This window comes from Empidonax traillii, unplaced genomic scaffold (assembly GCF_003031625.1).
Source record: "Empidonax traillii isolate 1590-97213 ecotype Southwest subspecies unplaced genomic scaffold, ASM303162v1 scaffold143:size1492093, whole genome shotgun sequence".
Lineage (NCBI taxonomy): Eukaryota > Metazoa > Chordata > Aves > Passeriformes > Tyrannidae > Empidonax > Empidonax traillii.
This window is the reverse complement of record NW_020955336.1, coordinates 200,616-226,410: the sequence shown is the minus strand read 5'-3', so window position 1 is coordinate 226,410 and position 25,795 is coordinate 200,616. Positions and strand designations below refer to the sequence as shown.

Sequence of the window (25,795 nt, the reverse complement as noted above, 5' to 3'; positions counted from 1 at the left end):
AAATAATAATGTTAGCTCAGTTTTGTCCCCTTTTAAACTGTGTCAAGAAACAGAATTCAGAATTTCTTGACAAGTCTGTTGCAAGGCTGACATTTCCTTTTTTTGCAAGTACAGATGTTCCTTTTTCAGAATTTTGAGGAGGATTAATGAGGAAACAAAGGGACTGAATAGTTAATGAGTGCTTTGTGTGTCTTTGGGTTTTGGGATTTTTTTTCCATATGGAAAATAAAATCCTCTGAAATTAATTTTTTGAGATTGGCACTGTTTGTAAGTCCTTAAATATAGAGAAAATTCTGCTGAGTTCGAAGTAGAAATTCAAGTACCAAAGTGCTTCCATTTTGGAAATGTCTTATGGCCACTGATCTGTCCCACATGGAGAATGCCTGACTGTACAGCAGTTTATTGAGGGGCTGCAGCACGTGACATTCTGGCAACATGCACTTTCTGGTAAATTCGTGATGTTGAAAGAAAATTGTAGTTTTGTGAGGACATTGGATTGCTCTTCCAAATGTCATTGTGCAGCATCTAGAGCTGCCTGGCTACTGCTTTAAGATACAGAGAGGTTCAGAGATCATGAAAGCAAGTGTAGTTTTAGCAAAATTACGAAGACATTCTGATTTTGTTTGTGAAGGGGTTTTGTTTTGTTTAATTTTTATTTATTCTAAATTACTTCAGATTTTCAAATTATTAGAGGAAAAAATGTTTAATTAAAAACCCCACACTTCAGCAAAGCTGTGAAGTGTATATATTAACAAAAAAAGAAAAAAACCAACCAAACAACAAAACAACGATACAAAAACCTCTAAACCATAAAATAGGCAGCTGAGTAACCTTTAGCCAAGTCTCCAGACTGCACGGATAGCACAGATGTGAAGATGCTGCAGAGGAAACAGTAGAGATACCAATTACATTGCTCTGGGAACTGTATGTTCCAGCTATTACATAGAGATGCTGCAGAGACTCACTAACAGCTCCACATAAATTTTATCTTGCATTTAGCCACCAAGATGCACATCATCAGTCCACCATGAGAGAAGTTTTGCATTTCACTGAGTTACAATTGTCTTTAATGACATTGCCAACATTTTTAATGTCATGAGATGGAATCAAGGTTTTTGGCCACACATGTGTAGGACACATGAGTTGGATCACTCCTCTGCACCGGTGCTGTCCTCCTTCAAGGAAAAAAGTCAGATTAAATGCTTCTTAGTGTCAACTAGCATTAGAAATGAATCAGAATTTAAAACATGGCTCACAAGGAAAGACAGTCATGTACAGAAAATGTTAAGTGTAGAGATCAAGGTAAGTCTTTACCATTATCTTTCTGTTAAAAGGAAAATTTATTTAGTGCATTGGGACTTACTTTTAAAGGCTCAAACTCTCAGTGAAGTTTGATCCATTTTGATCTTGGAATAGTTTGAATATTTCAGAGATGAAGATCCAAGTGTACACAGTTGGTTTATAACTGAGGAAATCTGAGCCACAAACTTGGCATGGTGATGTTTACACTCTGATGTTGTGCTGTTGGTATAATCCAGCTGGGGCCCTCTTATATTGTCTGGAGCAGCTTTGTGCCACAAGTGACAAGCAAAAGCCTGCTGAATTTAAAAATCCAAACAAAGACTGCAGGACTGAACAGTGCTAGTTTTATTCAGATTTTCCCCATGGGATTAGTCTTCTCCCCTGACTGGAGAGAGAGTACTTACCTTCCTAAACTTACTCTGTAACGTGGTGCTGTAGCAGGTTTGTGTCAAAGGAAGAACCCTGTTGGTTGGGTTTAGCTAATCTAAGTGCAACCTACCAGTTCAGCTGGGATTATATATCCTTTGACTGTTTGCATAATGGACACATTTACAGATACATCTGTTAAATATCCAAACTCAGAGGCTTTTGCAGACTCAGGTTACATAAGACATTTCCTCTGAGTCGGTTCTAGAGGAATTAAAAAAGTGCCACCACATTCCTGAAGGGAAGGTGCTGATCTTTTTAATAAATTCCAGGCAGGATATTATTCTGGGAGAAAGAAAAATACCAGCCTTCACCCCATTCCAAATGAAATTAAAGACTTGGGTTATTCTCACAGTAAGCTCTTCACATTGCCACCACTTGTTGCTTGTTCTAATTTAAGTGCTTTCCAACACTGCTAACAGTGCTGGTGGTGAGATCCAGAGTGTGCTGGCCTCAGCTTCAACAGCTCTGGGATGCTGAAATGCTGGGGGCACAGGTGCTGTATAAATAAGCCAGTTGTTTTGCATCAGAGCTGTTGCTACCTTTGAGGACTGTCCTGCTATTACAAGGTTGTGTCACACCTCAGGATTGCCTCATGCCTGCCCAGGAATGCCTTCAGCATGGAGAGGAACTTCCTGGCAGACTCCTAAATCTGCAGTAAGTCAGTCAAAGAAGTGCTGGTTAGGATGAGCACTGGTCTGTGACAATGCAATGGGCCCAGGTACAAAGACACTTGTTCAAGTCTGGTTGATGTTTTACAGTTTAGAGCTGAGATAAATGCGAGTGATTTAGAAGGTGTGGGTTTTATGATCTCTGGGTACAAATTACCACTTCTGCCAAGCTGAAAGGTAATACTGTGAAACAAAACACCTCTTCCAAGCCATGTGGCAGAAACAGAAGGCTTCCATTATTCTTCCTTTTAAGCTGTGGCATTTTGTGTGGCATGGGTTTTATAAAAATTTCTTCATATAACTGGAGGTGAGCATGCAGTTGCAGATATATTGTAGTTAATAATTCAGTCACATTCACTTATGAATATTTTGCATGAGTGCTGGTTAATTTGATGTAGCTGAGAAATTAAAATGGGCTGAAAGCTGCTGAAGTAGTCAGAAATGTTTTATATTTATATATATGACTTTATTTTCTCTTTTGGGGCAGAGGAATAAAATGTCTTAAATTGTGAATAAGAGACTCTAATGCTCAATAATTCATATATTATTAGTTTGTATACAAAACAGCAAATTAGCAAGTTATTTTATTTTTACCTGAAGTATCTGAAAGAATGCGCTGCTCTTGTTGAATTAAAAAAATGTTAACCTCAAGTTTCTGCAGTGGATAGGGAAGAGAAATCTATTACTGCAACGATGTACCATATATGATACTTGAAATTCTAATGGAACTGTTTTAGTTGACAATTGCAGAGAAATTATGCTATACTGTAGATCAAATCTAACTTAATAGGGAACAAATGGGCTGAATTACCTGAATATTATGACTGAAATAGCAACTCAACTAATGTGTGCATGGGCAATAAAGTAGTCATAGTTGTCTTAGTGATGTACAAGTCCTGAGGATTTTAGTAAAAATAGATAATAAACATGCTTTCAGAATGTTGCATGAACTCTGAGCTTCCTCTTCATAACAAAATGCTGCATCATTACCATTTGGATTGAAATTCACGAAGAAAATCTGGGAATTCTGAAATACAAACCAGTCACTTCTGTCACCATGTCTTTATCTGAACTGTGTACTAATGATTGCCCTACATTTCAAAATGTTCACATGGATGTTTGGATTTTCTTTTAAATGTTTAATGCAGTTTAAGGCAGTGAGAGAGAGCACTATTTTTCAAGCTTTCTGAAAATAAGATCTGTAGAAAAAGACCAAATTCCTTCACCTACTTAATGCATATATATACTTATGTATGTATTACTCCTTTTTCCACTGATATTTAGAAAGAATGTCTATGTCCATTTGCATTCAGAGATTTCACTGACTGCCAGGACCTAGAATTTTTCCATTTATGGAATTCTCTTTTACATGGGACAAAAATAGTGAGAGAAACTTCAGCTCTGTATATGACAGTATGCCACTATGCCAGTTCTTGTGGAAAGCTCTACAGATACACAGATGTGCCCATCAGATTCAAATAGTTTTGTGATTTCAGAATAATTAACTATTTGCATCTCCATATTAATATGACATTCTTACTTATTTTCTGTGGTAACTTGTCTGGACTTGACCAAATGAAAAATACATGAACCTGTTAGAGCAACAAGGAGAAGGGCCTTGAAAATGGCCGAAAAGCAGGAGCATCTCTCCTCTGGAGACAGACTGGGAGAGTTGGGATTGTTCAGTCTGGAGAATGCTCCAGGGAGATCCTACCTTTCAGTGCTTAAAGGGGTCTTATTAGAAAGGCACGTGGAAACATTTTACCCAGGTCTGTAGCAAAAGGATGAGAGGGAACAGCTTTAAACTGGAAGAGAGTAGATTTTGATTGGATATAAGAAAGAATTTTTGTCCTATAAGGATGGTGAAGCACTGGCACAGGTTGCCCAGAAAAGCTGTGGATGCCCTATCCCTGGAATTGTTCAAGACCAGGTTGGATGGGACTTTGAGCAACCTGGTCTAGTGGAAGGTGTCCCTGCCCATGGCAGGGGGGATGGACTAAATGATCTTTGAAGATCACTTCCAACCCTAACCATTCTGTGATTCAGTGAAAATATGAACTGCAAAGATAGCTGAAATACTTGGTTTTAATTATTGCTGCTTGTTTGGGTTTTCTCTGAAGCAGGTTGCAAACACCATAATTAATTGGATTTTAAAAATTAAATGCTCCAGTTGAGCAGCATAGTGGTATGTATGGCACAAACAGGTGGCTGCCTAAGGCAAGGGATTGTTTAAATGTTGTGGGCTGTGAGACATCTGCATAAGCAAAACCACAGATTAGTCAGATCTGGCTGAAAGCATGAGCAGTCCTCAGCTGTAACTTCCTGTCATCAGCACTTCACAAAATTAGTGAGGTGTTTGAAGACAAGAAGTGGCACTACAGGTGTGTTATATTAGACTGATGGATATTGCCTGGTCCTTAGAGATACTTGTTCTGTATCACAAAGCAGACCAAACTCCGTGCAGCAGACAGCCTCACCCCTGTACAGTCAGCTTGTAGTCTGTCACAGGGACATGGACATTGGAGATCCAGATTGACACCAATTAGCACTTCTTGTCAGGGTATGTATGTACCCCATGCTTGTGGGACTCCAGCAGCACTAGTATTACTTAATTGATCCTGGCACTCTTATAAAAAGAGGGCCAAAATCCAATTTATTTTTTAAGACAGTAACTTACTGATGCCAAGTTCTTACTTTTTTTTTTGGCTTTAGACGGTGACCTTTGAGAACAATATGTCATTTAAAATTATATAACTCCCTTCACTTTTTTTAATCACTATTGAATCTTGTTGGTTGTTTTTGTTATTGCTTTTTCCAGACTGGGACAAACGGATTGAATACAAGCCTGGCTCTGGAAGTATCCCTTTGTTTCCCAGCATTCATCTAGAAACATGTGATGGACCAGTTTCCTCAATACACACCACCATTGAATTGCAGACCAACTACATTGGAAAGGGCTGCGATCGTGAAACGTACTCAGAAAAGTCTCTGCAGAAATTGTGTGGTATGAAAATGTTTTTCAGTTGAGATAATAATATTTTTTTCCAGATAAAGCACCAATGCCTTGTGACCTGTAAGCATGCAGTATTTGGGTTTAGCTCAGCTGGTTCATTTTGGATTGTAGCAATGAAAATAGAGAGAGTGGTGATGTTTGATGGGCGCTCTGTTCTTCTTTTCCATGTTTTCAATCTTTTTCATAATTTCTCCCTGCTAATTTTTTTTCTCTCTTGCTCCTATTCTCTTTTCTATTTTTCTCCTTCCTCATTCAACTTCTTTCTCCTTCTTTCTTCCCTCTGCTACAAATACTGGCGTGACAGTGTAGTGAGATTTTAGGTGTGGGTTTGCCACCATAGGAAGACTTGAAGGGAATTGAATCTCCATGTTGTGTTTGAGTCTCCCTGACTCAGATTTCTGTTCTGCTAAGTACTGTGACAGAGTACAAACAAACAAAAAGTAAAAGAATATTTTTGGGTAATCATTTGAGAAAAAATATCTAAGAAATGTGAATTTCAGCTAAGAGTTATCCTGGGAGAGAAATGTTTCCTAATTTTCTTCCCTTTCTGTACTTTTTAATAACTTAATGTAAAAGATACGTATTATATTTAAAAGATAGATTAAATACTTGAAGATACTGCTGTATGTTTTCAGACTTTGAGATTCTGTATATGGAAAAACACTGGCTACATAGGAAACCTTTTGGCTTTGAGATCTACTGTCTCTCCTTCTCCTCTAAAATTCTGTCTTCTTGGAGCCCTCATCTGAAGCCCTGATAGTGTGGAACATTAATTCTCTTCTTCTCCACAATGTCTCTTTCCCTGCCTCCTGTCTGAGCTACAATAGCAACTGTACAATTTTTTTTTCCATTTAAATACTTGGATTTTGTCCTGGGGTGCTCTGGTGTGTGGCCTACATTTGCTTTGATGACCACACAAATATGTTAAGGTCAATACACTAACCTTTAAGAAATAATTTTGTAAATGAAAATTATCAGCCAGTGTTACTAAACTATAAAAAATAAAGAGCCAAGTTCCCAGGGAAAAATGTTTAGTGGTTATGATTTCAAGTTACCAGTGGAGATGGGGGAAGTAAGTAAAGGTTAATGGGAGTAGTAGCATTGTCATAAAAGCTGAATGTTCTAAACTTGAAAATTGCTTAGTTAAGATTACAGAAACAATCACAGTTATAATCTGTATCTTTTTCCATCTGACTGGGATCCTAGAAAAGCAGATGAGAACCCATCTGCCAACAGTATGCATCTTCATCCTGTTAATAAGATTAAATCTGAGAGGCTGAGCAAAGCTTGATTTCATAAAATACTAACATTTAAGTAAAAATAAATATGTTAGAGCTTAAGTGAAGTGCTTTTGCCTCTTATAAGAACCTGTATTGGCAGAAAAAGGAGCATTGCTTTATCCTGTTACAGATCTGAACTGCAAATGGCACAATCATTCAGAGCAGATCACTATGAACAGGACCTAAACCACCAAATTTTTACCTTGACATAAAACACTATCTCCAACAATATTACCATTTTAAGTGTAGAGCTGAAAGTAGGTACCTTCAGCTGGTGTAAAATTCCTTAGTTGAGGAAGGTTGTGCAAAGTCTGAGGGGGTTCAGTTTACAGTGTGACTTCACTACTTTACCTCCTGACACTTGAGTAATAGGAAAGAGAATTGCAAGTCTTTTCTCCTGAATAAACTGGGAGTTTCCCAATACTAGTCCAGCTGTAATTCATAGTCTGCACCATGTGTAGGCCTGAGCTGGTGAAAAGGAGAATGATCAAAACCATTTCAGTAGGTCTGTCAATGCCATTGTAGCAGTTGCAGGCAGGAGGACTGAAGTTACTGCTGAACTTCCAGCTTTTGCTCAGCACATCCATGAAGGAACAGAATAGAAAGCATTTGAGAAAACAGATAGTGTAAAAGTATATGAAAATGGGGGAGAAAAAAAATCTCACTGCTGAAATAATTTTTTTTTGTTGTTCAAGTTTTCTATATCTTCATAGAGAGCAAACATGGTAGAAACTTGTAATAGGACTTGGATAAAAAGGTTGTAAGTGACAATGTGCTTTACATCAGAATTGCATTTAGGTTGGCTTGCACTTTGGTATTTAGTATTTATTACCAGCCTTAAGGTAGAGAGAGCTCCTAAGAGAGCACGTTACGCTATTTCTGGAAGTCGTTTTTCTCCCAGAAATTACCTTATTGTAACTAATGCCTGGGTGCTAAAATTCTTTGAAAAGGAAGAAAAGCCTGAATTTTTTTCTACCAGCAAAGCACTGTGTGATTGCAGAGAGTGCAGAACTGAGTGATCACACACAGATCTGTGCTGAGGGCTCTCTCTGTATAGTTAAAGACACAGTTTATAAGTCCTGTGCTCATTTCTTCATTTATCTGTTGGAAATCTGGAGAATACAGATGCTGAGGATAGTGCATTAAAATTCATTGTTGTGTGGTGTATGGTTTAAGTCTGCTCTTCAGCAACTCTGTGATTTGCACTCACTCTGACGGTCAGGGTGGGCATCTGAAATGATTAAATCACACTTGAGTAATTTTTAAAGTCAAGGAGTTATTAGTGTTGTGCCTCAAAGCATTTTAGAAAGCATTTTTTCACCTTGTCATCTGACAATAATAAAAAGTCAAGACTGTCTGAAAGACACAATTTGGACTGCAAAAACATATCCAGAATAAATCACACTAAAACCAAGAATTGATTAAGGAGCCTAGAATCTGGTGGAAAGGTAGATATGGTGCTATCTTCTTCCTCTGTAAATGTAGATAAAATAGAACATAATGGGATTGCTAATTCTCACATATGGCAGTTGGGAAACTGAAACATGGAAACACTGATTCAAAGCCATGCTCCAGGTAAGATCCCACCCTCTCTCCTTTATGCTGGGTTGTGTAGCTTTGCAAGAAACTCTAAAGAAAATTGATTTGATCAAAAAGTGTAATTTGGGCTTGGTGTTGTTGGCTGATTAGCTTTGAGCTCAGCCAGGAGGCTGGTCCAATTCAGCAGGCAGCATCACTCTGTGCTTATCCTGGCACAAAGTTTGGAGCCCAAATATGCAGGACTGGGAGAGGAGGTGGGCCCAACTGCATAAATTGCTTGTGAAAACAAGCACTTTAATATGCAAGGGTTACCTCGCAGGTCTCAGTCCAAAACTGTGCTTCATCAGTGGCTCCTGCATTATTCTGGAAGCACTGTAGGAGAAAAGGACATCAGTCACTACATTTTGGAAGTGCACTGATCCAGTGGATGACAAGACTGTTCTGGGAGCGCCTCCAGATCCATCGTGTTTGCACTGCTCCAGGTCTGTCTGTGTACATGGCCGAGCAGCCTGCCACTCTGGCTGGATTTATGAAGATAGAAAAAGCATATTTATTCCAGCTAAATCTCCCAAGCACATAATCCAATGGTTTTTCACAGGGCAGGATTAACACACACTAACAGGATGGGATTCCGAACTAACCCATAAATCTCCATAAAAATATGGGCAGATGAAGTAGAACCTGTTGAGCTCTGCTTACCCAAATGCTCTTACACAAGGCTGACCTTAAGCTGGGAAAATAAAGTAATTTACCTGAGCAGCTTGACAAATCAGAGTTTAACAAGCTATATGGGAGTGTTCAAGGCCAGGTTGGATGGGGCTAGTGGGAGGTGTCCCTGCCATGGCCGAGGGATCGGAACAAGATGATCTTTAAGGACCAATCCAACCCAAACCATTCTATGGTTCTGTGAATATGAGAGAATTCCATTTTGGAATTTCCCCTCAGATTCATTCTATTGGAAAAAATAGATCTTTCCAAATTTTTGTGGCCAGAGTAGATAGAGTGAGAGATGAAGCTTCTTTGCACCCATAATTTACCTAATATAAGCTTATGCCCATTTAAAAACATATTTCCTTTCATAATATACCATGGTGCAAGGAATTTCTGCTCCTTCTTGCAAGTTTAAAAAACTGAACATAAAATTAGCAGAAAAGAAAATGATGATGTTTCTTGTGTTCTGTGCAAATAATTTTATTTTTTAGTGACTTGAATGAAAGAAAACAAAACACAGTTCGTAACAAATTGTGCCATCTGGATAAATCTGGATAAAATTATGTACTCCTGTTGGTAACATCTGGGTATTAAGCAATGCAGTGGTGGTGTATTATCCAGAATTACAATTTATAAAAGAGATACACTTTGTGCTCAGACTCTAAGCATGTAGATGTTAGGTTTGATATTGCTTCAAAATAACCTTATTTTACAGTAATAAATTTTGCAGAATTCTCAAAGCATTCAGTTACTGAGTGACATGAATATTTTCATATCATTACTATAATACTTTTTTAAAAATCCATATGATACATTTCCACTCTTGGCTTAAAATTTTGCACTCCTGCAGAGAGCTGGGATCTTTTTTCTCTCCGTGGATGCTGAAGGAGGAAAGAGTATCTTAGCAGGGGATTTTTTTATGCAGTTGCAGTTTGTTCCCCATATTCTTGCTTGACAAAGCATCAACAAGAACACAAAGACTGTTTGTGCTTTTTACTCTTGGAATCATATTTTCTGCTAAATGCTGTCTTTCCCCAGCGAGGTAAATACTCTGGGTAGCTCCTTACATGCTTTTAATAGTGCCTGACAGTTGTTAAGCTGTAAGAAAACCCAGAGCTGTAAAGAACTGTGCTATTTTATCAGGGCTTGGCAGCACGGTGTTTTCCATCTCAGTCCATCATTAGATAAGAGCACATGGAGCTGCAACCATCAGGTATGTGCCAGAAACCAGCCTTAAACTGATACTATCTATCTGTTTGAGGGTGAATACTCCGTACTGACATACCAGTGTTATTGTGAATATCTGAGGCTGTCGCCAGGACTTTACATGACTTGTCCTACATTCACCCCCTCTGTATGGCATTTTACAGCACATCATCCCCACATACCATATATCTTCATACTGTCAGGGAGGGAAGACTGATGAAGAAAATTTGGGTTTAGTCTTACAAGTTCTTGAAATAACTGAAGAAATGTCATTTCTGAATTATAGAAGATAATGGAAATTTCCAAGAAAGATAACTTTAAAATATTTTCTCTAGTTTTCTGTGCAATACCTTTAATCTAGAAAACTCTTGCTGGTTTACAGTGTATTGTATTTTGGAATTTTTATGTGGTTTGGCATTGAAGCTAATAGGACCATTTGAGTATGAAAAATAATCTAGAGAGTGGGATTCAGAACCTTGGCCTATATTACATTAATCTTCACAGCTTTTTCATTACTCTCTCATCCTGTTACTCATCATATGTCATTTGCAGGAGCTTCCTCAGGTGCCATTGACCTGTTACCATCTCCCAGTACAACAACTAACTGGACAACTGGGCTTGTCATGGATAGCAATGACATAATTTTTAAATTTGATGGAAAGCAAGGAGCCAAAATCCCAGATGGAATAGTCCCGAAAAATTTAACTGATCAATTCACCATCACTTTGTGGATGAAACATGGACCTAGTCCTGGATTAAGGGCTGAGAAAGAGACTATTCTCTGCAACTCTGACAAGACAGGTGAGTCTATGTGTTGAAAAAATGTTATGCAGAGGGAATATCAACATTAATAGATTGTTGCCATCTCTCCTCATTTCATTTGGTTTGAGAAAAAACTTACTAAGCTGGGTTGGTGCCACCCTGGGCATCACTGACTTGAGAGCTTATTGGGGGGACCGATGACTGCCTAAATATCAAACATTGGTTCTCCTCTTGGGTAACACAGCTGTAGATTTTCACAGAATCACAGAATTGGATTGTTGGAAGGGACCCACAAGGGTCATCGAGTCCAGCTCCTGGCCCTGCCCAGGATCATTCCCGAGAGTCACACCCTGTGCCCAGGAGTGCTGTTCAAATGGTCCATGATCTCTGCCAGGCTTGGTGCTGTGACCACTGCCCTGGGGAGCCTGTTCAGTGCCCAACCACCCTCTGGGGGAAGAATCATTTTCTAATATCCAACCTAAACTTCCCCTGACACAACTTCAGGCCATTCCCTCAGGTTCTGTCACTGGTAACCACAGAGAAGAGATCAGTGTCTGCCTCTCCTCTTCCCCTCACGAGAAAGTTGTAACTGCAATTAGGTCTCCCCTCAGTCTCCTCCAGGCTAAACAGCCCAAGTCCCCTCAACCTCTCCTCATACAGCTTCCTCTCAAGGCCATCTTCATTGCCCTGCTTTGAACACTTGATATTTTTGGACAGCTTAATATTTTATACGAATACAAATCAGTTATTTTCACAGGGTTTTTTTATTTGGTTGGGATTTGTCTCTTAGGCGTTTAATGCTCTCAAACACATCCCCCTAACCCAAAGCGTTGGTGATGGTTCAGGTCACTGATGGTGTCGGTCCCTCCTTTCAGAGATGAACAGGCACCACTACGCCCTGTACGTGCACAACTGCCGGCTCGTGTTCCTGCTGCGCAAGGACTTCGACCAGGCCGACACCTTCCGGCCCGCCGAGTTCCACTGGAAACTGGATCAGGTACCCTGCTCTTCTCTGACCTGTATCCCCCTCTCAAAACCATAGAGAACAACCCTAATCCCACCATAACTGCCCTGGGAAATAGGAAGTCTGTCGCAGTTGTTGCTGCAACTTGTCGCTCTTACGACCCTAATTGGCATCCACGTAAAAAGATCCGAGTGAGTTAACTTGGTTGAGTCATTTTATACAGTAGGGGTTTTAACTGAATAATTTAAAATGGTAAGTAGAGATTTATATCCTTCAGAAATGGATAGAGACATGGCATTGCGTATAGTTCCCTAAAAGTTTTCTTTTTATCATTTTTTAAAAATCTGCTTTATCAGCACATTGGAAGTGATGGAAACCTTTTCAGTAAAGAGTGTGCTGACACACAGGCATTTGTAATGTAGTGTAAAGCCAATCTGCAGACTTCTTCTTTCATCTGCTGTGCTGTCTGTAATGTCTCCTTATTATTAAGAGTATATCACAAGAAAATTATTATCAAAGAGATAAGAGTTGCCTTTCATAGTTTTAATAATTTTAAGCAGGATAAGGATCATTTAGATGAAAGGAGACAGACTTCAGCAAAGAGGTATTTTCTCAAAGCAAGTTTTTTCATATTTCTGAGTCCAAACTATGATATTAAAGACGTAGATATAAGAATGTTTACTTTTCTAATTCAGCTTCTATATATATATATATATATATGTATATATCTCTATCAAAATATGATCTTCATTGTGATTATCAGATGAGTGTGGTAAGAAAGCATGTGATGACGATAGCACTTGCTTTGCATTTACACTGGCCAGTCTGGAATCAGTTTCTGCTGTACTTGATATGAAATCTTACAGTGCCTCAAAGCAAATTTAAAATAAATCATATTGAAGATTGCAAGTCAGGAGTAACTGATGTCACCTCAGATAATGCTGTTCTGAGCACTGAAGATGGATTTCTATTTCTAAAATCTATGCTAAGCATGTAAATTAATGATAATGCAAAGTTTGTGTGAAGTATTTTAACTTTGAAAATTGAATGCAGTCAACTTTTATAACCTTTCAGTGAGAATGTCCTCTCAACAACTGAAATTTGTGTGTAGCTCTTGTAACTTGGTCATGAACCTTCCTAACTTCTACTGAAAACTCCTACATCATAGAAAGTTCAGATAGAAAAGATTTTTTAGGTCACATGATTAATTTCCTTTCATTTGGCTACTGTCACTTGATTTCCATTGTGTATTTTCAGCTGTTCTCTCTAGCTGAAGAAGAAAGTAAGATTAAAGTATAAATAAAGTTTTTTATGGGTTGTGTGACCACACTTCCATGAAGATAAATTTATACTGTCATGGTGATACTGTTGTAAGTTTTGTCATGAAGACAACTCGTAAAGATTGCTTCTTTATCTCTTCTTCATGCTCCACCTGGCCTACATGGTAGAGTAAATTAAACGAAACTGAAAATAAAACATATGTGAATAGTGGGCTGGTAAGGAACTTGCATGGGTTCGTAGTCAGAAGCTTTCACTTTCAAGTAGTAAAATTACTCCAACTTCTAACTATATACACAGAGTGATCTACCATAGATAGCTTAGGATATTTAAAAACCACATCAAAAAGCAAGTTATGATCCCATTCAATATGAAAAGAAGCTAGTTGTTTATTTGCATACTTAGATATTGAAATACCTGTGGAAACCTCACTTTAAGAACAGTTCATTCTGTAGTGGCATATCCTCAGATTCCATGTTCTTGTTGTGGTTTTTTTGGTTGTGGTGTGGTTTTTTTTTTTTGTTTGTTTGTTTGTTTTTTTTTGTTTGTTTGTTTGTTTTTGGTTTTTTTTTTTTTTTTTTTTTTAAAGAAAAGCCCAGGAATTAGGCTTTACCTAAGTGCTGTCCATGCTCTGACCATCTGCACTGTGATACAGGATGCTGTGGATGGCATTGCATGTATGACTCTGGAAGACAATGCCACAGTTGGTAGCAAGCACAGACACAGCACAGTAAAAGCACTTTATTGCTGAGCTCACTTTATGAGTGTGACAACAATCCATAACTTGTTTTCGCTGAGAGGAATCTGGTGACCTTGGAATAGGGTGAAGCATGAACTAGTGAAATCATTTATCATTCTTACTGTGGAACAGTAAAATTTATGATACCAGCTGCTTTGGGCTCTATCTACTCCACAAGACTACTCATTGTTTCAAGGCACTGACCAAGAAGGTGAGCTTATTGTCATTCCAAGTTTAATTTCATTTTCTAGCTCTTGTTTCTGTTGTGGGTGTGTATGGCACACAATTTAGATAGTCCAGTTTCATCCTTTTTGAACTTTACCTGTCTTAGTTATGGAAGAATCCATTACCAGTAATCTGGGAAAAAGGTACAGAAAGAACCATGTTAAAGAAAACCAGTGTCAAGTCTGTACTGCTGGATAATAAAAACTGTGGTTTTCCTCAACAACTGCAACAGGTGCCCAAGTAGAGGTGGTTCCTTCCCTTTACTAATTCCAGTTCCTTGGAAGTGCAGGTGTTATCTTTGTTTCAGAATCATGATCTTATTCCTGAGTTTCCCATGCAAAGGTTTAAATTGAATATCATGATGTGTTTTAAAGCATTTTTTATGATTTCTTTTCACATATTTAACTACGACACTTTTTAAACCCGAGAACTGATTACAAAAAGTTTTGTTACCAAAGTCAGTAAAAGGCCACCCAAGTCGTTAACTTATTGTCTCAAAGAGATAGAAAGATAGATGTGATTTTAAGTGAATTATTTAGGCAGCCAAATATACATTTGGGCCATCAAAGAATAACATATAAAATATAAAACCTATTTCTTTGAAATTCTTGGAAAGCTGTGAACCAAATCAAAATAATAGTTTGGATAATGAACCAAGGCATTCAAGCATTTGGTGACATTGGAAAACATACCATTAAATAGGACAATGCACAGTGTATTTCACACTCTGTTCATCACAGATATTACATTTTTCATACAAATATGAGGACAGTCAAGCCAAAAGGCTTTCTTCCTTCCCCTAAATCAATAGAATAGGAACACGTTCTTTTAGTAGAAGAAGGCATCGGAGCCAGGAATGAACAATTTTTTCACATACTTATTTTTATTCAAAATGGAAAATTATTTTCAGGATGTTATCACCCTGAAAATAGTCTTCCAGTCCACAGGTAAAATTGGTATTGATCCCATTAAAAAACAGGGAATGCACTGCATGATCTGGAGTCATCCAAAGTCAGCAAAAAATAGATAAACATGCAGAAAGTTACTGTTTCTTTTCTAAGATGAAATAAATTGCTTTGAATAATCCAAAATAAACCTGCAGTGCTTTTATTGTGGAAAAGCCCCAAACAATCACTTGTAAAACAGGAAGGTAGAGAAAAAGGGTTTAGATAAATCTGAATATGCTGCAGTCTGTGTCTGTGTGAGCCTGTGGATGCTGAAGGATCAAGGCAAGGCCTCCATTTGCATTTAATCTCTTCACTGTCCACACACACACAGTAGGGTCTTCTACTCACAGAAAGCAGCTGTGTCCAGTCAAATCCTCCATTCCCAGCTGCTGTGCAAGGACATTATAGACAAGGAACTGACTTCTGAAGAAATTTATATTATATGATAAGAGAGTAAAGTGAAATTGATTTGGTACCTGGAGGGGGTTTTTGTGGGGTTTTTTTGGGGGGGGGGAGTTGGGGGTTTTTTTAGCTAAATTGCAGCATTTTTCTGAGTGAAAGTTGTTCTCATATGCTGGATTTTTGGAAAGTGATTAGTTGTGTTCATGTGGTTTTGAGAAGAGCCCCATTCACATCATGAAAACTCTAAGTGGTCTCCTTCTCAGAGAGAGAAAACAAATGAATATTTATGGACAGAACACAGTATTCTCAGTCCTAGAGGGTTAAGAGTTCACAGAGGAGACAGGATGGTGCAAGTTTTCATCATCTCTGTGCATGAGATTTCCCCTCTTAAATAAGACCTCAGGCTTGCCAGTCCCATACTTTCCAACCCGCTCTGCTCTATGCATACACCTTTAATAAAAGTAGGGAGAGAAATCAGGTGTTTTCCTATAGAACCAGTAAGAGAGAAATGATAAATGAATCACACTAATCCTGCAACAGAGATGAAATAATTCCAGAACTTGAAAAGTCTTCGCAGCATTCATGGCACCTCAAGTGTGTGACATTGTAGCCTTGTCTGTTCTGACACAGTTTATTGCCAGTTTTCCTCTTTAAATGCTATTTTGACAAATTTTTATTCAGTATCTTGCTTCAAAACAGTTTTTGGTAGCACAAGGATGAGTCACCAGTGCTGATAAATTCCAAAAAATTTTCTTTGAGATCCTAACTGAAAGAAACTCATTTAATATATGTTTTTAATGGAACTGCTACATCGCTGCTAATAACAAAATCTTGACAGACCGCTCCCAGTGGCTGTCCAGAACTTGCTTTATGACATACAAAGTTCCTTTGGGCCAGCCCTGAAGTATTGCCTGCAAATTTATCTGGTGATGTGCATTTTGGATCTGTGCAGTCCAGCCCAGTGTGAAATGCACTGACTGCTCTGTGCTTCTGTAAAACTTTTGCGACCCTTGAGGAGCAACCAAGCTGAGCATTTTATCATTTCTATATTTTCATTTGCTTGGAATTATTTGGACAAGTTTCTGGTTTTATATTCTGTGTTTTTCAATTTTCTGACCGTGGCATTTTTGTCACAATGGTTTGGGATTTTCAGACCTGTTTGTGTTGACCTACTGTTCCCAAAGACTTAAGATGAGCGAGGACAACTCTTATGAACGTGATACCTATTAAGTGTTGTCTTTTATCTCTTACATGGGAAACTGTTTTCAGATATGTAGTTATGGTTTTTACCAAGGGAAGTTAGAAGCCCTTTAGACCCTAAAAGACATCTGCTTTTTTTGGATCAAATCAGACAAAAAAAACCACCAAGAAAACACCAAAAAACCCCAAACAAACAACAACAACAAACCAAAACAAAAAAAAAACCCCAAACAAACAAAAGGAAGGAAATTCTGCATAGAATAAAAAGGAATTTGACTATAGTACCATGAGATAATAACAAGTATAATGCACTTTAAGCATACTGTGGAAGGTGCCCAAAAATTGTTTGAGAATATCTTGATAGGGAATTATTAATGCACCTAAAAAAGCTGGATTAAAGTGTCTCTTAACTTGCCCTGTTCCTATAGTACTGTGGGAACTCTAGAAATATAAAGCCTAGGACTGAAATTCCCTATCAAGCTGTGTGAAGGTGAATATTCACATTTGCTTTCCTATTTTTCAGCTATTGCTAATATTTATATTTTACACTGTCCCTGATTTGTGCCACCAGAGTTTATGCAAAACATGCACAAACTGTTTTGAAAATGTTGCTGAAGAGCAAGAGCTGCTTCTTGGGCAATTTCTTGGGGCACCTCTGTTAATCTTTCTAGAAAAGCAGGTTGGCTTTGGAGCATTCAGGTGGTGGTTGAAGAATTTTACTAAGGTAGGACTGACATCTTTGTCCTTTCAAGTACAGGTTAGGAGAAAAAGAGGCTGTGCTATCAATAAATATAAATTCATTTGTGTATGTGCACGAGCTGTTCACTCCAGCCTTGGAGATTTCTGGATGTCCATAGTTCAGGAAGAAAGCATGATGTTGATTTTCCACTGATTTTCCTTCCCCATCTGGGTAGTCTCTTGGCAATGTCAAAGGCTAGAAAGGCATATGTTTAAGCACGTGATGAAAGATTATGTAAAAATGCAAAACCGAGCAGCTTTTCTAGTTATACAGTTAAAAAATAAACACAGGGTGTAGTCATCAAGTGTTACTGAACTGACGTGTTTGCTTGATGCAATTTAGCGACAAGAAAGGTGGATTATAATAGAATTATTTCATCATGAATGAGCTGCGGATCTAATTTACTAAGACACATGGAAGTTACAGCATGACAGCACAAAGACATGCTGCAGATACAGTACATAATCAGGGTTTTCAGGTGCTTTTATCTGTCAGTATGATTAAGCAATTTCATTATTTAAAGTTGTAATTAAGCCATCCATATTTTTGAAGCCCGTTGTGAAAATCAGTGTTACACACTACGAGTTTCAAGGCTACAAAAGCAGCTCACAGCCTGCATGCAAATTAGTTTGCAAACTCTTACGGTGTTGTCACAATGCAGCAGTGAATGTATAAGAACCATAGAAAGGTTCTTATTTGAAAGCTGGTTTTCTTCCTAGTGCAGTTATTTACTTGCACCCAGTAAGGCAAGAAAAAGGGATCCTCATTACAGGAATGCAGATCAGAGTGTGATGAAGCTCATCACTGATTATTTCAGCTCATTAGGCCACAGAGATTGCAGCAGGTTGTTCTGCCCAGCTGGTGCTGTGCAGAAGACACCCTAGGGCCTGTGTTTTTCTGAGGGCAATGGAGTTGCTTCTTATGGAATAGAGGTTGGTAGGCAGTAGGAAATAATATGATCTTACTGGGAAAACTTTCCTGGCCAATATCCAAAGCAGAATTAATGGCAAGAGGGAATCATTAGCACAGCTCAAGAGCAGGTGCTGGGTTGAGAAGAGCATGATATTAATAATGGGACGTTATGGCAAATGCAATAAAAGGGTAGATAACATTATGGTCAGATTCCAGTGCGCTCAGTCTGCCACGCTGAGAAAACTGAATGGAAATCTTCCATTTGCATGGTTGTCCATAAATCCAACTTGTTATTAGACTAGAAAACTGAAGCTTACAGAAATCAAATTGTTTGCTATTGAAATGTCCATTAAAAAGGAAGTGGAACTTAATCTACTAATCTGAAGTAGAACTTTACCTATTAATCTTCCCTTTCCATACTTTACCCACCAAATTTTATTTTCTTATATTTACTATTCAATTTGTGGTGCATGTACATGGTGCAACCTTGGTAAAGAAAGAGATGGACTTTATAGATCATCTTAAAATTCCTCCCAGCCTTATGTATGACTCTTTATGTAATGCCTAATATTCTAAAAATATATTATTATGGTTGTTAATGGTTTAGTAAAACTTATATCAGTAATTTGTCATTTGTCAGAGTAACCATATAAATAACTCCACTCCCAAGACTGTAGGAGTAATTTAGCTATAGTATGGATTTGTCAGTTCTCACTACACCACCTCCATAGATCATTGAAATCAATATTCTTATTTGCAGAACTCCTGGGATGCATTAGGAATGACTGTGGTGGGTAAACCAAATGTTTGATTTACATGATTTTGAAGAAAGATCAATTTTACTTTTCATGAAGAGCTCTACTTTTTAAAATATATGGACTGTCTTAAGACATAGATTTAAAAAACACTTTTTGCATTCACCAGGATTTCAGAAGAATTGATGTCTATTGGCCATATTGAACTTTTATGTTATTAGTGTGTTTATTTGCTGCAGAAAGTAAAAAATTCCTAAGGGCTACGTTAAGCAGCTGCAGAAATTATAAGCCAGTGCTTCCACAGGTGTGAATCTGTGCAGTTCTCACTGCTCCTGCACCGGCTGAGAATCTAAACCTTTGCTTCCCTACCAAATGAATATTCACTCTCTAAGAATAAAGGGAGCATCAGCAGCTTTTAAGTAAGATCAGAGTAACTGTAAAGGTTTTTAGTCCAATGCCACCATTTAAAAATGCAGTCTTCAGGTTGTGCTTGGAGCCGTGAGGTTTGCCAGAGCGTGACAAAGCCAGGATTACTTCAAAATTTAACATTAACCATCCTCTCAGCCCTGATTAGGTTACAAATAATTGTGAAACCATTTATAGTTTTGTAGTAGTATTAGTGCTGGCTGGAAAATGGAAATCCTTATGAATAATTTTGTGTCTTAAAAGCATTTTTTGCTTTAGAGTTGCATATTGTAAGCAGGAAATTAACCCTACAGAAGCTTCCTCGGCAGGCAAAAGCAGGATCCTCACTTGAATTTTTCATTGTCAGAAGTTGTTTTCAAATGGAAGTCTAAGTGCAATTTTAATGTTAGAAATTGTGACTTTATTGAATCATAATTTCATGAAAGTCCCTCACATTCTTTGGTATTATTATTGATAGGTGGGGTGGTTTTTAGTTTTAGGGTTTTTAAGTATTTGCGTCTTAAAGTCATAACAATCCTCCATCAGCAAGTAAATTTCCCAAAAGAAACATCCCTATGACACAGATGTTGCACAGAGTAGTGTATTACAACATAACTTCCAATTTTAAAATACCCTCACAGCAGTCAGTTAAGTTTCCCATTTACTCAAGCCTGCTCAAAACTAGACAAAAAGCTGCAGACTGATACTGCACAGATCTTCCCAGACCTGTGCTAGCGTTCTTCCAAATGGACAGTTAATGGATTCAAGACACTCAAGAGTTTTACTGCATTTTTTCAAGCAGTTAATCAGAGTCCAGGGTCTTGCTAAGTTATTTTCCAGTCTTACAATGGCTCTTTTATTACCAGTTCGGTCTTTTCCCTTTCAGTATTTTTATTCCAATTAACCTGTGGACTCAGATTTGTTCAGAGTAATTTACTGTTGTTGTTGTAATTGGATACATAGCCTGCATGGCATTTTTTATTCTTCCATAAGTGGCCTCACACTCTCACTGAGGCATCTCTGCCTACATCCCTGGATTTGGCTTCACTCCCAACAAGGGTTTGCTGTCAAGCTCCATGGCCAGCACAGAGACCCTGATTTCAAATTCAGTCTACATTTCCCATATGCTGAATATTTAACCAAATGTGGCTGATTTAATGAAGATTCTTGCAGTAACTTATCAGCTAAAGTCAACAGGAGAACTGGGATCACAGTTCAGTGTATTACAGCTCAAACAGAAAATTCTGTTATTAATCTGACTCTAGTGTGTGTGCAGTGGAAGACCATTGTGCTTTGTATGCAGAGGTGACAGGAAAGTCCAGTTTCCCTCAGGTATCTGCTATGAGGGACCTTGGTGAATGTCAGACTTGGAGTCCTTGTACTTCCTTTCTTTCACCGTCACTTTCTAGTTCAAGGGGACTAATTGTGTTTTGATTTCAGAAATACACAGCCCTGACCTGGCTTACAATTCACTTCTGGACTTTAAATATTTCAGCAGTTGCAGTGATTTCATGTCACGTAAGACTTCCATATTAATTACTTTGAATTTATTATAATGTACTTTATAGGAACAAATGAGATGTTTTGTCCTCAATATTCAGATTTTTTTCTTCTTTATTTTTTTTCTTTAAAAAAAGTTATTTATAGGTGTTTTAAAAATAATCACCTGAACTATTAAAAAAACCTGAAAGGCATATTTTTCACTGTTGTTTTTTTTTTTTCCTGAAGAACCTCTTGTGCCATTTCTAGCAATAGTAATTTCATTTTAAGAATATGTCTGCAATCCAGCAGCCATTTTCCATCAGCAAAACAGTGCTTCACAGGGAAAATTTCAGCCAGCTTAACTGTGAATACATGTTTGAACCTCGAAATAATTACTTTAATGAGATCCATAAAACTTAAAGGGTTTGTGCAACACTGATATTGAAAATTTCTTCCCACAGTCTGTTTGTTTCATGTCCCTAACGTCAACCCAGTACTATTCTGGGATGCAGACCCTCAATGCTGACTTGTTTCCTCCCATTAAAACACCAAGAACATGATCATGATTAGTACTGAAAGCAAGCTATATATTGACTAAATAACAGCATTCTCAGGCAAAGTCACAAATATAGCTGATAACTAATTACCTCAGTATGGTATATAACATGTAATCAGCCTGTCTGCAAAATGCCAGCTATGTAATTAAAGTCCCCCTTTCAGTAAAGAGACTATGCATAATATTTGGGTTGTATAATTTCCTGACTTATCCCTGAGTATAAATACACAAGTGTGGATATGCAACCATTCTTCACTTCACAGAAATTATTAAGGTGGCCAAATATGACTCACTGCAACCTTTTAGCTGCATTAAAAACAAAATACCCTTTGCTTTTCTCTGCATTATGTCCTAATTACCTGCTGGAACTGACTGACACTAATCCAACACTAATCTGAATGGAGAAGGAGCATCTATTTCTGATGTGTCTTTCTGCTGCTGTGGGTCCCTCCATCTCAGGCTGCAGCAATATTCAAAACTGTTATAGCGGTGGGTTCCATGGAATTCACACCAAGTGATTCTCTGGAGGCATTCTCTCAATTAAATGTGAGAGTTGTATAAGGGCAGAAATTCTTTCATCTCTGATTTGCACTGTGCACCTTCAACACAGCAAATACCTTTCAAGCAAACCACCTTTCCCAAAACTGGGGAAACTGTGAAAGGGGTTCAGTGCCTGTGTCAGCTCTGTCTTCCTTTGCTGAGTAGGTTTAAAGCAACCCTTGCAAGTAGTCTCATACTCTTCCTTCCAAGATAGGAAACCTTTGAAGAGGGATTTGCCAGGTGATGGCAAGCCTTTAAAGAGCCAGCAGTACCATTGCTTAAAGGAGAGCTCTCCAACCCAGGGGAGTATTCAGGAGGGCTTTCTTCTGTGTGCAGAATAACCTGGGAATCCTGGCATTTTCCAGATGGTAGGTGAGAACTGAGGTATCAAGTCTGAATATTTATTTAATGAATTAACGCCAGCACATAACACCTCCTGTGGGATTTGAATGGATACGGGGAGTCTAGTCCTTTGGTCTAACAAAGTGAGTGATGTGTGCAGGTGGGAATGTGTGAGATGGAGGAGACAGAAGGTCTCTTCAGAAAGTGTTTTGAGAGCTGAGCACAAATGTTTGCCCTCAAAAGCAAACAAACCCCAACCAGCCTGTTTTCTTTGTCTCTGGGGTCTAGTTTGCATTAATCACACCCTCTGCACCTTCGTAACATCCAAAGAACTGGCTGAACCAAGCACTGTCTTTGTTCAGACACCAGTAGCAAGGGAAGGATATATCATCCTATTTTGAACAGTGACAAACTCCTTTTTCTCAGTTTTGGAAAAGACATTAATAACGTAAAAACGTAAGACTAACGCAGTTTGAACTTCAGCATTATCCCTGATCTCTTTGGTAGCTTCCCATTGATGTGCTCATGAATGTAACGTGTACTGTTTGAAAACAAAACAGTTTCACTCTTTGTAAAAGAATTAATAGTCAAAATTCAAAAAAATTATTTGAAAACTCCAATAACATAATGTCAATCTGATATCAGGCCTCAAATGTGAAACAAATGAGGTCACTGGGCTCTTTCAGTTAGGTAAGAGGCCAAAGGATCTAGTGGTTTTCATATTTTTTCTTTAATGTTCTTATTTGTTAAGTAGTAAATGTGTTCTGTTTGTGTATAATTCTCATAGGCTATCTTCTGAAGTCTTTGCATTTTTTAATCTCTGATAATATATATAGATTTGGATATATCACATTTATAGTAGTTTCTGTAACGTGAAGAGATATTTAACAGAAAATTTATACTGACAAACCATAGTGTAGATCAATACCTGGCAGATATATATAAAAAAATCATAGAAACCCTTCAATTTAGGGGGCAGGAAATTAAGCTCATAATGTTTATTCTTGCTAAGATTTTGGTTGTTCTTTTCATTCCTCAGATTCAGGTAGATAATGGTTGATCTTAAAAAATGTTCCCATGTTTCATTATTAGGTAGAAAGTGCATTCATCTCAAAATATTGATCATTCTTTCTATTTGGAAAGAAGCAGTTTTCCACCCTGATAGGACCAAGGCAGTATTTTACTGAGCCTGACAAGCTGCAGCATTCGTAGTGGGAGGTATAATGCCTCTTTCTTCCCTTTCTTCTTTTCGGCTCTCCTCAGCAGTAGATTTCCCAGGGCAAATCCAAGCTGACAATGGCCAAGCTGCATTTCCAAAGCCAAGTCCTTTTCACTATCCTTAATAGTTGTATTTATTCTTTAATGTGTGTAGGTAACTCATTTTTTGAATGTTGGTATGAGCTGCAAATAAATGGCAGTAGCCATAATATTAACTGAGAGCCCCTCACAAAGACCATTAGTGTAACTTCCCCATTTAAAAGGGAAGACATTTGGAAGCAGTGAACGTGTCCTATAAAATGCTGGTTTGGGTTTGGCTGCTAAAAAGGTATGAATGGGTGGGATGATCTTTTGAATAAAATCGACAAAGAGCATAATTAAAGTTCCCACATTAATAGAACTGGGATATTATAATAATTTCCGTCCACAAATATTACATGTGCAGGAACTGATAAAATTCTAATCTTTGTTTTAAAAACCACGTAGAGTGTTTTTCTAGATCATCTTCTGGCTTTGGTAATAGAAGGAGCTTCCACTGGCCAAATATGGATTTACGAAGGAGAAAATCTTCCTTGCCAATACTGATTTTTCAAATGAACTTAAAACTTTTCTGAATAATTTTAAAGGAGTAAAAGGGAAGCTGGAGGTTTATTTGAAAACAGCACGTGGTATTGTTCTTTTAGCATTATTTAAGCACTTGTTAAAATCAGTTTTAGACTGTAGCTTGTGTTACTCGCTGATGTGAAGAAGGTGGTAATTGTAGAGCACGGACTTTTACAGTAGCAATGAGTTTGGTGGGTTCTGTATCTGTAGTTTTATTGTCTAGTGGCAAATAATGTGAATGAGATTTAAAATGTGGCAAAAATTCCTTTTATAAATTATTTGGGGTTTTTAACACAGATTTATGAACCTTTGTAATAACCTTTTTATTACACAGTATTTCAAATGAGTCCTCGTTCTCCTAAGTTTAGTGGCAGCCATTTGCATATTTACTCACCAAATATAGAAAACATCTGTTTTTGTAAGATGTTTGCCAGAACTCCCTATGTATATATATATTTCTGTATTTTTGAGCAGGAGTTGCAGAGGAGATGTCATGTGTTCTGTACTACCAGTGTATATTCAGGTCTGCGCAGCACTTGTTGACATTTTCTTGTCACTAAACGAGCTTTTGAAGATTTTCTGCTGATAAAAGCTAAAGAGACTGTCAGTCTCTTTGAAACTCTTCAAAGTAATATATTTTTTTCCTTGACTTTCTAGGGAATTTAGCTACCTATTTTATGAAGAGGAGACACACTTAAAATGCACAACCAACTTTCACACCTAAATTAAACAAAAGAAGTTATTGCCTCTTCATCTAGCCCCAGGTGGCTTGTGGCCTGTATACTTACTTTTAAAATCTATAAAGACAAGAGAGAAGGAGCTATAGGGATCAAAAATGGCATCTCTCAGTCAGAGAGATGAGAGAGCACATAACCAGTTGGTTATGGTTAGTTGAGTATGAGAAGCTGAGCAGAAATTGCCTCCTGTAGGTGTGGACAGTGTAGAGATTATCTACTGATAAACACTGCTATGTAAGTAGTTTACTTTTCATTTCATGCTGCTCTGTTGATGAATAAATGTGCAATTCAAAAATAATCATCTGTGTTTTCTGAAAGAGAAATGTTTTGGTTTAATGAGAATTCCAGATTGGAATAGATTCAGTGACCTCATGACCTGTTTGCAAATTTGGAGTAGCACTTTTGAGATCTGTGGAAGTTCAGTCATATGAGGAATATCAGGCAAAAAAACTTCATTTTACTATGGGTTCTTTTCTTTTAATTTTCTACCACCCTGTGTTTTATTTTGGTTTGGGAACTTCTTCTGAGTAGAATGCTCGTGGAAATGCATGCATTTATTGCAGTGTTATATTTGTTCTAATGAAGATTTTTAAATTTTTAGCCACTGTTAAAGGAATATTTAAAAAAATGCCAGGAAAGTCCAATGAATGGGGGCTTTTTTGTGTAAAATGAACATTTTCTGATACATAGTAAATACTTCTTCCTTAAGAGGAGGGCTAAACCCCAAAGTTACCTAATATTCCTTTGAGAGAGCATGGAAAGAGGGATGGCCCAATCCATATCGCCATGTTCAAATAGTGATAACTGGACTTATTTACAGGAGGTAGAGAGAGAAAGAGAG

At 37.8% G+C, this 25,795-nt stretch overlaps 1 protein-coding gene across 1 annotated transcript in view; it reads left to right on the top strand.

Moving 5' to 3' along the window:
• CLSTN2 (calsyntenin 2) overlaps positions 1-25,795 on the top strand; it is a 191,921-nt gene that overhangs the window by 131,050 nt on the left and 35,076 nt on the right. The window contains exons 5-7 of the mRNA XM_027884360.1: positions 5,218-5,403; positions 10,701-10,949; positions 11,786-11,907. Coding sequence (XP_027740161.1) covers positions 5,218-5,403; positions 10,701-10,949; positions 11,786-11,907 — 557 coding nt within the window. The remainder of the gene's footprint in view (positions 1-5,217; positions 5,404-10,700; positions 10,950-11,785; positions 11,908-25,795) is intronic.